Source organism: Podarcis melisellensis, assembly GCF_964234715.1.
Source record: "Podarcis melisellensis genome assembly, chromosome: 6".
NCBI lineage: Eukaryota > Metazoa > Chordata > Lepidosauria > Squamata > Lacertidae > Podarcis > Podarcis melisellensis.
Genome location: NC_138538.1, coordinates 21,560,321 through 21,573,436, shown reverse-complemented (window position 1 = coordinate 21,573,436; position 13,116 = coordinate 21,560,321). Strand labels below are relative to the sequence as shown.

Genomic DNA, 13,116 nt, shown 5'->3' with positions numbered 1-13,116 from the left:
TGGGCAAAAAAAATGAGAGGCACAAGATGGGTGAGACCTGGCTTGAGAGCAGTACATGTGAAAAGGATCTAGGAGTCTTGGTTGACCACAAACTTGACATGAGCCAACAGTGTGATGCGGTAGCTAAAAAAGGCAATGCAATTCTGGGCTGCATCGATAGGAGTATAGCATCTAGATCAAGGGAAGTAAAAGTGCCACTGTATTCTGCTCTGGTCAGACATCACCTGGAGTACTGTGTCCAGTTCTGGGCACCACAGTTCAAGAAGGTCACTGACAAACTGGAACGTGTCCAGAGGAGGGCAACCAAAATGGTCAAAGGCCTGGAAACGATGCCTTATGAGGAACGGCTAAGGGAACTGGGCATGTTTAGCCTGGAGAAGAGGAGGTTAAGGGGTGATATGATATGATAGCCATGTTCAAATATATAAAAGGATGTCACATAGAGGAGGGAGAAAGGTTGTTTTCTGCTGCTCCAGAGAAGCGGACACGGAGCAATGGATCCAAACTACAAGAAAAAAGATTCCACCTAAACATTAGGAAGAACTTCCTGACAGTAAGAGCTGTTTGACAGTGGAATTTGCTGCCAGGGAGTGTGGTGGAGTCTCCTTCTTTGGAGGTCTTTAAGCAGAGGCTTGACAACCATATGTCAGGAGTGCTCTGATGGTGTTTCCTGCTTGGCAGGGGGTTGGACTCGATGGCCCTTGTGGTCTCTTCCAACTCTATGATTCTATGATTCTAGATATGACATAGGAGAGGCAGAGTACCTGGAAGATTCATTGGCAATAAAAGTTGGGGTCCTAGCTAGATCCAACTAGAGCTCAGTATCTGTAACACACCGTTTTATGAGAGCTTTGGCCTGTTCGTATCCCATGCTGAGTAGAAAACTTGGAGAGGAGCCCAAGGTTGAGCCCACAGTCTGTTTCCATGTGTATTGAAAATCATCGTTGATAGTTAGTGGGGCAAGACCAAGGGGAAATAAAGATAGTTGAGCCAGTAGTTGAGTATGGTCACCCACAGTCTAGCCTCCACTTTTATGAAACCTGTCTCTAGCCTCAGGGTGGCATTAGAGACACATTTTGGGACTTGAAGAACTGATCTTAGGAATTTCGATTGTACAAGTTCTAGGGGGCCAAAATTAGAGAAGGGGCCCACCTGGGCACCATAGAGAAGTTGTGCTATTGTTTTGGCCTCAAATAATTTGAGTGCTGCAGGTATATAGTGGCCACCTCTTGTTTTCAGCAACATGTTCCCCATGGGCTTTCCTACTGCTGGTAGAGTGAAAAACTACCCCCAGGTATTTGAAACAAGAGACCTGCTCAACATTGTGGCCATCTGTGCTCCAAGAGCGGCTCTTAGGCCTTTGTGCAAACATATCAACATGAATCCTCAGCCAACAACTGGTCTGGAAGTTGCCTTGGTCACTGTTCTTCCTGTAAAAAAACCGTCAATGGTGTGGCACATGATCTTCCGTGCTGGAGCAGTGGGGTGCACAGCTTCCAGTCAAATAATTGATAAGTTTTCCCACCAGAGTACTATATCAAATACAATTACAATTCAGTCTTATATATGTTAGCTAGAAAGTAAGTCCTGCTGCATTCATTGGGGGTAACTCCATGCAGGAAGTTACCCCCAATGTTAAACCCACTAACTAGAGAGGCAGAAAACCCTCTGAACACAGCCGGCTTACTTCTGACTTAATATGCACAGAAACTACCAGTGTTTAATCTATGCAAATCAAATGTCAGTCCCTTATGTACAATGGCACTGTTTCTCTCTCAGATATGTACATATAGCTGTCCTTTTTTATTGATTTTTTTTCAGTGAACAAATAAAGAGAAAGAATTGGGTGGGGGGTGGAAGAAAGGGAAAAGTGCTTTGAGACTGTAATACAATACGATATATAGATAAACAAGTACCACTATTATTCCAACGAGTATACAAGTCATTACAATTTCTCTAAATGTATTCCAAGTATCATTATATTTGTCCATGCACAGTCTGTGTCTAAAAGCAATCCGTTCATACATTGCATGAGTATAGCTCTCTTCTTAACAAACTAGCAAAATAAGATAGGGGAAGACATTTTCAAGATGGGTCAAGAAGAACTTGCCATATGGACTGAAGTTTTGCAGGTAACTAGTGATGAATTCTTCCTGACTGATTTTGAAACTTTTCCCTGTGTTAATTTCACTACTGCAATGGAAGTGAAATTCTAGAGGGAAAAGTATTCCTCCTGCTAATTATGCTTCCCCATATTCATTCATGTAGCAGTCAGCATAAATTTATGTAGCCAATGAACTAATTTCATGCAGGTGGCAAGGACAGAAAAACGAGGATAGGGGGAGCATAAAGAGAGAGATAAAAAGGGCTGCCTGGCCCATTTTCTTTGCTTATTCCCCTTACTGGAATGTGGCTCTCAAAAAATAAAATAAAAATAAAGGTTCCCCACTTCAGGGATACAGAATACTTATTTTCTTGAAGCATAATTTAAATTGCCTGGATGCAGAATTCCGTTCCGTTCCATTCCATTCTATACTATGTGAGGTACTCCTCAGTCCTGGATATAGCTGGAAACTATATAGCTGGAGATTATGTTCCACTACAATCCCATAGACCTCAGCTTTTGCACAACATACTAAAATGTGCCTTTGACCCTCTCTGAGGTGATGTGCCATGTGTAAATGCTGTCAACACAGGCCAGATTGTGTGAAAGAAATCAAATTAGCACTGCAGCCGTTGCATATTTTACATTGGCATTGTCGACTGATTTAAGTGTTGTGTGTGACAGTGCTCTGACCTTAATGTAGACTAGGAGCTTCCTGGCTCAGTTTTGCCCACAAATATTTGGGACCTAATTAAGGCTGGTTGCTCTGTTTCGGTTCATAAGCACGTTCGTTTGAGAGACGGGGGCGTGGGGGGAGATTTGCTGTTTAGTTTCTGCACTGAGCTAAGGCTTACCAATATGTAAACAATAATGCAGCCGATGGCAGTGCTGCTAGGAGACGATGACACAACCCAGTCAGATGAGGACAGAATGAAATGTGAATCCAGAAGTCACCTTGTTTAATGGAGGCGGGTCAACTGCTCAAGTGTGTTCAGTAGGATCTTAGTGTCACGGGTGAGTGACCTTATTAGTGAGCAATGAACACATCTGACAGCTCTCTTCACACCAAAGACAAACAGCTGCACCTTCTCTCAACCAGCCCTCTTCAGTGAAATATATCATTGTACAGGTAGATGTACAAAGATTTGGCCAATCAAAATGTTTTATGGGCTTCAGGACCGTTGCTTTTCTTAGTATGCTGTTGGGAGTAGAGGCAAAGGGATCTGTCAGTGTTGGTTCTCACAGTTGTTCATTTTTCCAGCTGCAATTTTATGCAGCAACTTTTTTTAAAAAAAATGGTCATAAAAGTTCTCAAGCATTTAAGTGCAAACTTTTCCCAATAAACATGTTTGTATGCATGTTTTGACTAATGGACACATTTCAGCAAGCAGTTTCTTATAATACAATGCATTTGTGTGTGTTAACCTTCATTAATACATGCATTTATATGCATACTTTACCCTAGTATATGCAATTTTTGTACATATTACTTGCATTGAAAAATTCAGATAAATTTGAATTTAGAAGGATGTCTGTTTCTGTTCTCATATTGTTTTGGAAAATGTGTACATGCTGCAGAATTGCGTACAAAGATGTGTTTATTAGGAGATATTTGCTGATGAATTTTCATGAAGACTTTCAATAAAATAAACGTGCAAACTAATGTGGAACTGTGGAGAACTGAAGATCAGAAAAGTTGAGAAACTGGGGAAAATAGAAATTGACAGATTCACCCATTCCTGTCTCTGTGACAGTTTCTAGTCTAGTCTAGTAGCAGACTATGAAAGGGGGGCTATTTAAACCAGAGAACTGTTATGAGAGGAAGGGCTAACTCACACCCTTCTCCGCCATGGCTGTGGGGAAACTGGCAGCCTTCCCTCAGCTACATTTCATTAACAAAAATATAACATTGGGAGATCACAGATCTCCCATCAGTAATTAATAGTTTGGCCTCAAACCAAATAATAATTAAAGTTTTAGAGAGACCCTTGGTCATCTCTGAAGAAAAAGAATGCAACTTGAAATCAAGGCGTCAAATCAAATGATAAATCCATATTAATCACAATGCACTTACATTCTGAAAATGGGTTGATCTGCTTTTATTACCAGATAGATAACAGTCAGAAGGTATATACTAAGGCATACAAAGTGCTCTTAGCATCACTTGTGATAGCTCCACTAGTCCTGAGTTAGGATTGAATTTATATCTTTTATGTGCAAGTTCCAAAATCTATGCCCAGGATTGCCTTGGTGTTCGTAATGTGATCTTGTATTGTAGGTTGCTTCCACGCTAATACTTTGTTCTGGAGTTGCCCCTTCAGTCAATGTCATTGCCAAATTGTTGCATTCTAGTGCTTTCTGTGTTGTTCTCCATTGTTTATTAGACCTAGTTTTTGATAAAATGTGAATGTAGTACCTGCCTGCCCAGTAACAAAGCATTACTAAGGCTTTTAAGTACTACTTCACTTTTAATTAAAAGCTTCCTGCTCGCAAGGTCTGCCTCCTTCCCACCCCCTATTCAGCAGAGCTATGGGGTTACTGATGAACTGGCCCTTTCTTTTTCCTTAACTGATTATCTTCTCTTCCCTCTATGAGGTGATGAGACTGTGATGAAGCAACCTTGGTCCTTCCCCTGTGGTTTTGTTTCTGCCTTATGCTTCCTAATTCCACTGGAATTTCATGCTGGTTGACTGTCTCCTGGCAATGTTCAAAAACCTCTTCTTGCCTTTTCTAGGTCCTGAATACTTGAAGAGGCGACTGCTCCAGGAGCTCATGGAGAACGAAGATAATATAGAGAATACTGAAGAGCCACCACCTGTGGAACAGCCACCTCCACCACCACCTCCAGAGAGCCCTCAGGTTGATGAGCAAGATTCCACCAAGCCCAAAGAAAGTCCCGCTCGAACGCCTTCACCAGCTGGAACACCACCTGAGGCCAAACGAGCTAAGCAAGGTTCTCAGAAAAGCCCTGGGAGCTGGAATGGAGATCATGGCAAGGATGGCAGCGGCACAGGAAGTAGGCCCAACACACCTTCTAAAGCTTTGCTAGCACCTGCAGAGAAGGCAGCAGGTGGTAGTAGGCCTGCTTCCCGGAGCCCCAGCCACCCTAGCCATGTGAGGGTTGCTGCTGACCAGATGGAGATCAAACCCCTTCAGAGGATACATCAGGAAGGTGACGTTGCATTATTTCAGGGCTATCACAGTTATGCTGTGAGGACCTCCCCGGTTACTCCCCCAGTGGACTTTGAGGAGGAATCATTCCCTGACTCCAAGTTGCCTGCCAAGCCAAGTTCCCCAGAGCCCAAAGCAGATGTGAAGGCCATTGAGCACAAACTGGAGCCGCAAAAGAGGGGAGGTACACCTGTCTCTCAGCATGAAGCAGCTCACGAAGAAAAAAAAGCACTCAGAGCAGAACCTAAGCAGGATCTCAAGCAACATCCGCCACCAGAACCCAAAGCAGAAGAGAAAGCCGAAGCTGCAGCTGAAAGCAAGCCTGAACGGAAAACTGAAACGAAGGTGGTGGCCAAAACTGACCCCAAGGCTGTGGTGAAGAAAGTTGCTTCACCAGAGGCAGCAACGAAAGAAGTGGAAGAGCATGAAGAGGTGCTGCTACATGGTCTTTATAAAGGAGAGGGGAGTGGTTTTTTTTCCATTGGGGGCTGGATAGGGGAGGGAAAGAAGCAAATAATAATCTGAATCTCCTTTTCAATTTCTCGTTTGCTTCACTGCTGTCATTTGTGCCACATTGCTTTCATGTACAAAAACCGAGGTGGGTACATAAATGCACGACATGCGTGCACCTGATCTGGACTACTGTCTACATGTGAAAACTTATTTTAAAAACTACAGTACTGTGTGAATTGTTATGTGTTCCATTCCATCAGATGGGGCTGTAAGGTACTGTGAATTGACATTTTTAAGTCAGGTCAATAAATACAACCAGATGCAGATAGGATTTACTCAGGTGTAACAGTTTGGGATGTTTTTCTGTGTGTATATCACCTATCCCTTTTCCACCTCCTGCCAAACAATAAAAAAAAAATAGCTAGAGCAATCTTCTAGCTGTAAAGTTTGCTCTGTGGTTCAGAAGATTTCTCTCTCTCTCTCTCTCCACACACACACACACACAGAGAGAGAGAGAGAGAGAGAGAGAGAGAGAGAGAGAGAGAGAGAAAATCACACAATATATTATCTGCTATCTATATTTCCAGTACCACAGCCATGTTAAAATACATGTCGTGGTTTGTTGAAAATGTTAACCTTGTTGACTTACTGCTAGGGTGAGTGTTCCTGGATTGTAGAACAGGGTTGGCATCAATGGTAGCTGGTGCTCATTGGGGCTGGTAGTACAGAGGGTAACTGATGATTGGTGAACTCAGGGGTAGCATAGGCAGAGTGAATGGTAGACAGAGCGCTCCAAGGCAGCAAACCTATTCACCCCCACAGAAGAGTAAGTGAGCATCTTGGATCTTGCTTCTGAATAAAAAATGCACATGATTCTATTCATAATCATACCTCATCAGTATAATTACTCATTTCATATAGTGATAATACATCATTCTGATAGAGAAGCCAGCAAATATTACCTTCAAGAACAGAGCTATTAATCCCAAACAGCCCAATCCAATGCATGGTTACTTGGAAGTAAGCCCTGCTGGGTGCTCCCAATAAAGTTATATTGCAAACTTCCCAGCCTGGTGCCCTTCAGACGTTACAGTTCCAACCATCCCTAACTATTGGGCTTGCTGGCTGCAGCTGTTTAGAGTTGGAGTCCAAAAATATCTGGAAGGCATCAGGTTGAGAGCAGCTGGTGTATTGGGGTGCCGAGTTAGAACTCCCCTCTTTTTCTCTTAGCCGTGCTTCTGTGTCTGACATGCAGAAATTGAACAGGTATGGCTATATCCATGGTGGGGAAAACATCTTCCAGCCTGAGTTTCTGCCTGTATACGTAGAAGTGATTTCCCCCCGAAGTTCATATGAGTGTAGCATTCACCAGCTTTTTTAAAAAACAGGCTAATGCTGAACTCACAGGAGCAGAGCCAACAAAACAGGGGCTGACATTCCTGCTGTCACTCTACAATCTAGAAAAATGCCGCAGGTGGTATATTTGCAGAAGACAAATTTGGTTACCATCTTTTCTGTGCACAGGGCTCCAGTGCCTTTAACAGCTGCAGGAAAGGCAGGTATGCAACATGTGTAGCTTCTCCCAAAATGAAGATTTAGCGCAGCTTGCTCCAGGCATCGAAATGAACATTACCCCAGATATGGTGGCATGAGACTGACCTGCACAAATGTTTAGGTGCGGTGATGATGGAATGAAAGCAAATAACCCTAACCCTATTGATTTCATTAGTACATACTGCAGGACAAGGGTGGCCAACCTGTGAATGTTGTTGGACTGCAGTTCCCATCAGCTTCAGCCATCATGGTCAGTGGACAAGGATTATGGGAGTTGTAGTCCAACAACATCTGGTGAGACACAGGTTCCCACCACCGCTCTACGAATTGCTTCTGACAGTGGTGGCTATAATGCATAAAAGCCATTGACAGAACTATTTTTGCTTTCACAAGTGAGGAAGTTTTTCATCTGTGTCTTCTAAATCACAGTAGATAACATTATACTCTTGTTGTTGTTTTTTCCTTAGGGACCTAACACAATCATCATTTGCATGGTCATCCTATTGAACGTTGGCCTCTCCATCTTATTTGTCCATTTTCTGACATGATGAGATGCTAAGACAAGGTAAGGGAGACAAATGAAATAGGGCCCTATTGTTTTGACATTTTGGGAAATGAAGACTTTGCTTTGGAACCTTTTTGTAAAAGGACAACTTGGTTATCTGGCTACACATCAGTGCACAACTATTGTTCCCTGTTTTGTGAAGAAGAGGAGAGCTTCCAGTTCTGTGCATGTTTATTTAGAAGCAGTTCAGTGAGGGGTTGGTCCCAAGAAAATTTGCATACAGGGTCACAACAGGATATCTATCTACCCTCTCTCCATGTCCCCCCCTCCCTGTCACACACACACACACACACGTCTCAGATCTTGAATAAAAAAATACTGTAACAAGAAGCTGCAAAAGCTTCCTTACAGAACCACACTCATATACACAAACTCCTGTAAATACATGAGACCCAAACCATCTCGCACTTTAAATACTAGCATTAGGATTGTGAATTGGGCCAGGTAGATTACAGGCAGTCAGTGAAGCACTTTCAGGATTGGTGTTACATGATCCCATTTTGCTGTTCTGCTCAATAGCCAGTGGCTGCATTCTAGCTGTAGCTTCATTTTCAAGTGCAACCCTACATAAAATGAGTTGCAATAATTCAGCCATGACTTTTGCTGGGTTAAGGCCTCTAATTCCTCATTAAATAATTCCTTTATTCTGACACCTCTTGTTGAAAGCTTTTTGGAGTGTGACATCTTAAACATTAACTTAAACCAATAATTATATTTTCTATTACCATTGCTACTCCCTGTTTTCTTTCTCGCTGATTTCTATTCTTACAGAAGTTTCTGCTGACATCTATGCCTTGCCAGAGGTATAACACCATCCATTCAGAACCATCTAAAGAGGGAGGAGCTTAGAACCCAGTGTTGGCATTGTGGTCATGAACTTCCATAGAAGGCTTCTGAAGAGCTTGTTAGCCTAGGCCCCCAACTATAGACGATCTCTTCTGCCCAGCAGGAAGAAACCTTGACTGCTGCATCCCCCTCATTCTTCCTTTTGTTGTGAATGAGAATTGCCTTAAAGTTTCATAACCTTGTTGATACTGTTGTACTGCAGTTTGAAGAAACAAGGATTCATCTGTAATTGTGGAAACACAAACAAGGCAGTCTCTCCTTCAAATTCCACCTTGAAAATTCCAGGCTTCACTGGAAGACTCGTCGTTATAAATCTCCTGAAGAACACCATGTTTCTAAGCTATGTAGCAGCCAGGAATAATTGTTATAGCTGTTGATTTAACTTCTCCCACCCAAACCAAGATTGTTGTGAATCCAGTGTTAGGAAAGGTTAGGCTATGCCCCCCCGCTGCTGCATAACTCTGAAAAAATTCTGCGTAGAAGTCCAGATTTTAGAGCAGGCAAAAGCCATTTCCTTGAGTAGTGGATCCACATTAGGATCCAAGTGAATCCACAGTGGAAAAAATGAAAACACCCATGGATTTCAGTGTAAGGATGCTTCAGTGTAGTCTTATAAGCAGTCCCTAGAAGTGGATCCTCTGCAGTTCTGCCAAGTAGGAATTAGATAGAGTGAATCTTTTTTAGAGTTTAAGAAACCTTCTCACTAAGGGCTGCATTTTGAATGTGGTTCGCAAAGTACTGGTAGATGAAGTCAGTGCTCAGTTAAGCAGTGCCTTGTCAGCATATTCTTGTCGTTGGAAGTTGCCTATTCCCCAGAAGTTAGACCAGCCATGAGATTCACTTTGTACATTATGTTTTTCTCTGGGTATTCAGATGCACATATGACCTGGCATAGGCAGAACCCTAAAAAATGTAATGCATGAATCAGCCCTAAATGTGTTTGGATGTTTTTCCTCCCCTCCCAAAGCATAGACTTTGATTCAATTTCAAAAGCTTTAAAATGTGCCTTATTTAAAACTGACTGTGAACTTGTATGTTTGCTGACACTCCTTGGTGCAGCAGAAGCTGGTTAAAATGAGAAAGTGGAAAAAAGGAACTTGAAAAATGTTGGGTTTAAAAAGGAAGGCTCCAGTTGCAATTGCCAAGCAGTGAAAGCCTTATAAATATGGTGCCATAGACAGGCAGCAGGTAGACACCAGGGTAGTATTTTTTTCAGATCAGATTACTTAGAATTCATAAGTCGCTGAAAATGAAATTGGGAAGCAGGAGTGATGACATTTTGTGCCTTTCCCACTTGCTTTTTCTACTTTAATCAAATTATATTGTAATTTGGAGGAAGAGGGATACATTATCTTTGCCCAGCAGCCCATGTGTTGGAAGAGGCTTCAGCAAAATGCTTAGCCATGTTTGAGGAACATCCGCAGAACATGGGGTGATAACAATTTAGCCAGCCTTGGGTTTTATGATTACTTTTTCTCTTCTAAAGGTGTTTGTAACAAATAGGCTGTTATTTGCTTTTGAAATGTGACAGCCTGTTTCCTGGCTCCCTAGCCGCCAGATGTCCAATTTCAGTATGCAAACTGCTTTATAACTATGTATGTTATTTTCTTTGAGAGACCTCAGTGGCCTTTATTTATCATGAAGCACAAAATCTGGTCCTTTTGAAAAAGGCGGAGATTGTTGCCAACCCTACCCCCCACCTCATAAACCCCGCTTCATACAAATATGATGTTCTGCTGTCTCATTCTTGTGCTTTGTTCCTTACAATGTGATGGGGAAAGTAGGTAGATTTGCTTTATGTGGCATATATAAATATATGAACTGGGATCGAGAGGGCTTCTTTAGACGTGCCCAAAAGCTTGTGTGCATCCACTGTGGGGTTTGTTCGTTAATTCATTTGAACACCTGAAACTCCATGCCAAATCCCAAGCTGCGTTTGAAACTCATCACTTTCACGTGCAGTTTGCCATTCAGCACGTCATGACTGCAGTTTAGTGTACAGAACTGTTTGGGCAGTTCTTTGAATCCTAACCATATGTGTTGTATGTAGATCCGGAGGGCTTGTGCAAACATGGTTATCCCTTGGTCCCTACAACCTGTAGTAACTGCTGTGTTTACATACAGGTAGCCACAGGTCTACCTCCAAGAAGTAATGATAAGTAATTCAGTAGAGCACAAACGGGTTACGTTTGATAATGCAGCTCCCAAGCAGTTTCATATTCCCTGCCATATCTTTCTAGAGTTCTGTGAACCCCAGCCTTCTGTGTTTTTAAAATGGCAATTTCCTAGTCCTCGTTGTTCCAAAGATGAGCTTGAACGTGACAAACTTTTAAAATGCACAAACATCATCCTCAAATCCAGAGCCCCGTGTGAGCCCAGGTGCACAAATGATGGAGACTTTTCATTTGCTTCAATGGAAGGGGCTCTGTGCACATGCATTCGTAATCTGCCCTCTCTTTTAAAGCGAGTTGAAGGGTCTTGTTGGTAGGGGAGCTGCATGTGTGCAGCGTAGTGCTGGCATCCTCAAAGCACCGATGGATCAGAACAAATGTATGCACAAGCCTGCTGGGTTTTTTGTTTCCCAGTCCAAGCAAGAACAGGTTTACCTCAAGTTTGCATGCCTTCAAAAGTAGGTGTCTGTTGTTTGATTTTTCAGGTCTTACAAAAACGGAAAATGTTGTCACCACCAACAACACACCTTAATCACAAGTTTTTTAAAAAAATAAAAAAAGTGTATGGCAATTTGTATAATATCGTCCAGGAGTTTTCATCAGTTGTTCTGCTGGATTATGTGCAATAATAAAATGTTTTCTTTTGCTCACGTTACCCACTGTAAATTTTTAGATCGGTGGCTGTTAGAAATGGTATATCTCTGATATTATGCATTTTAAGTTAAATGTTAACTAGTCTTGTTCCACAGAAACAGCAAGCCACAAATCTAGGTGCAGCCCCGTCAAAGTTAAGTCGTTTTCAGTACCGTAGCTTTGAATAGGACCGTTTGAATGCATAATAAAATCTCTCCCATTGAAATCAATAAGGTGGAATCACGTCCCAAGAGATCTGGGGTTCAACTGATTTGTGTGTCAGGTTGTTATATAAACTGCAAAATAATAACATACTAGTGAGAACTTAAGTCAGAATGTGTGAGATCTGTTTCATGGTGACAAAGTGCTTGGCCCCAGCTGAGAAAGTGTAAATGTGAGTTAAAACAAATGTGCGAGGAGAGGGTAAGAAAGGCACATTTATTTATTTATTTATTTATTTATTTATTTCAAAAGGTCAGGCAAATAAGGGCATAGTAAGGTTACTGTGTGCTTGAAGCAAAATTATGTAAAAACGTAAAACTCGGGAACTATATTTTAGATGTTGGAAGTCTGTAGGAAAGCTACTGTTCAGTGCTACCCTAGCAGGGGAGGGCAAGTTTAGCCTTCTTTAAAAGCACACCCACCCCACAAGCTCTTTCCCCCTCAGTTATAAAGGTTAGGCTGTCGTTGCCGGAAAAAAGATTCAGCTAAATGTTCCAGCTGCCAGTACAGATTAAAACCAGCTAAAATCTAGCCTAGTATGAAAGGTAGAGTGCAAAGTACCTGCAGGGTAACTGGAACGCTAAAAATTGTGTAGTTGCCAGTACATAAAACAAAAATAAAGTAAGATCTAGTCAGTCCATTTCAGTAATATTACTAATAGTGTGCGAACAGGACCACAAAAAAGGAAGGTTGGAAGGTCTATCCGCTAAGACAGGGTTTTGCAAACTTGGGTCTCTTCCAGCTGTTCTTGGACCACAATTCCCATCGTCCCTGACTACTGGGTCTTGCTAGCTAGGGATGGTGGGAGTTGTAACCTAAAAACAGCTGGAGACCTGAGTTTGGGAAACCCTGCCCTAAGGAACCAACCGCCACTTGAGTCAGCTGCTATTTTCCACTCCCCATTTAATCAACACTCATTGTCCACTCCTCTTCCCAGGGGATGGCTGGATTTGAACCAACCTCCTGTCCTCGTTGCAGTAACTAGCCAGACATAAAAACGTGGAGCATCCTAGAGAGTGGAGCCCACTCCATTCGCTACAAGGAGCCCCAGCGGACCAAGCATCAAGGCAAGTTTGGCAGCAGGGCAAGGAGGGTCAGGTTATCCTACCCTGCCCCTCCTTTCCTTCACCTAAAGAAAACTCAAACGATCAATAAAGCACCTACAGAAACAATTGTGCAGGTAGAATGCCAGCAGCTCATTGAAGGAAGGCTGAGATCTAGGGATTCCTAGGGCGCAGAGCCAAAATCCAAATTGGCTGTTGTGGCGTTCATATTAAGCCCCCGGTCATCTCATTGACTACTAACCCGTACACCACTAATCCGCTGCCACCAACAGGTCCTCCCCGTTAAATCACTTAGTCTCAGTCAGGTTCTCAAGTTAACAAAAAAGAGTGTAG

The 13,116-nt window shown here is 42.5% G+C and overlaps 1 protein-coding gene across 4 annotated transcripts in view; it reads left to right on the top strand.

The window, feature by feature from the left end:
- The window catches only part of JPH2 (junctophilin 2), a 67,647-nt gene extending 56,203 nt beyond the window's left edge, over window positions 1–11,444 (top strand). For 2 of the 4 annotated variants that reach the window (XM_081916803.1, XM_081916805.1), the window contains exons 4-6: window positions 4,839–5,739; window positions 7,752–7,847; window positions 8,619–11,444. In XM_081916803.1, coding sequence (XP_081772929.1) covers window positions 4,839–5,739; window positions 7,752–7,830 — 980 coding nt within the window. In that variant the 3' untranslated portion in view covers window positions 7,831–7,847; window positions 8,619–11,444. Of the gene's footprint in view, window positions 1–4,838; window positions 5,740–7,749; window positions 7,848–8,618 lie in introns of those variants that run through there. The other 2 variants (XM_081916804.1, XM_081916806.1) reach the window with 2 other exon arrangements.
- The last annotated feature ends 1,672 nt before the right edge of the window (window positions 11,445–13,116 follow it).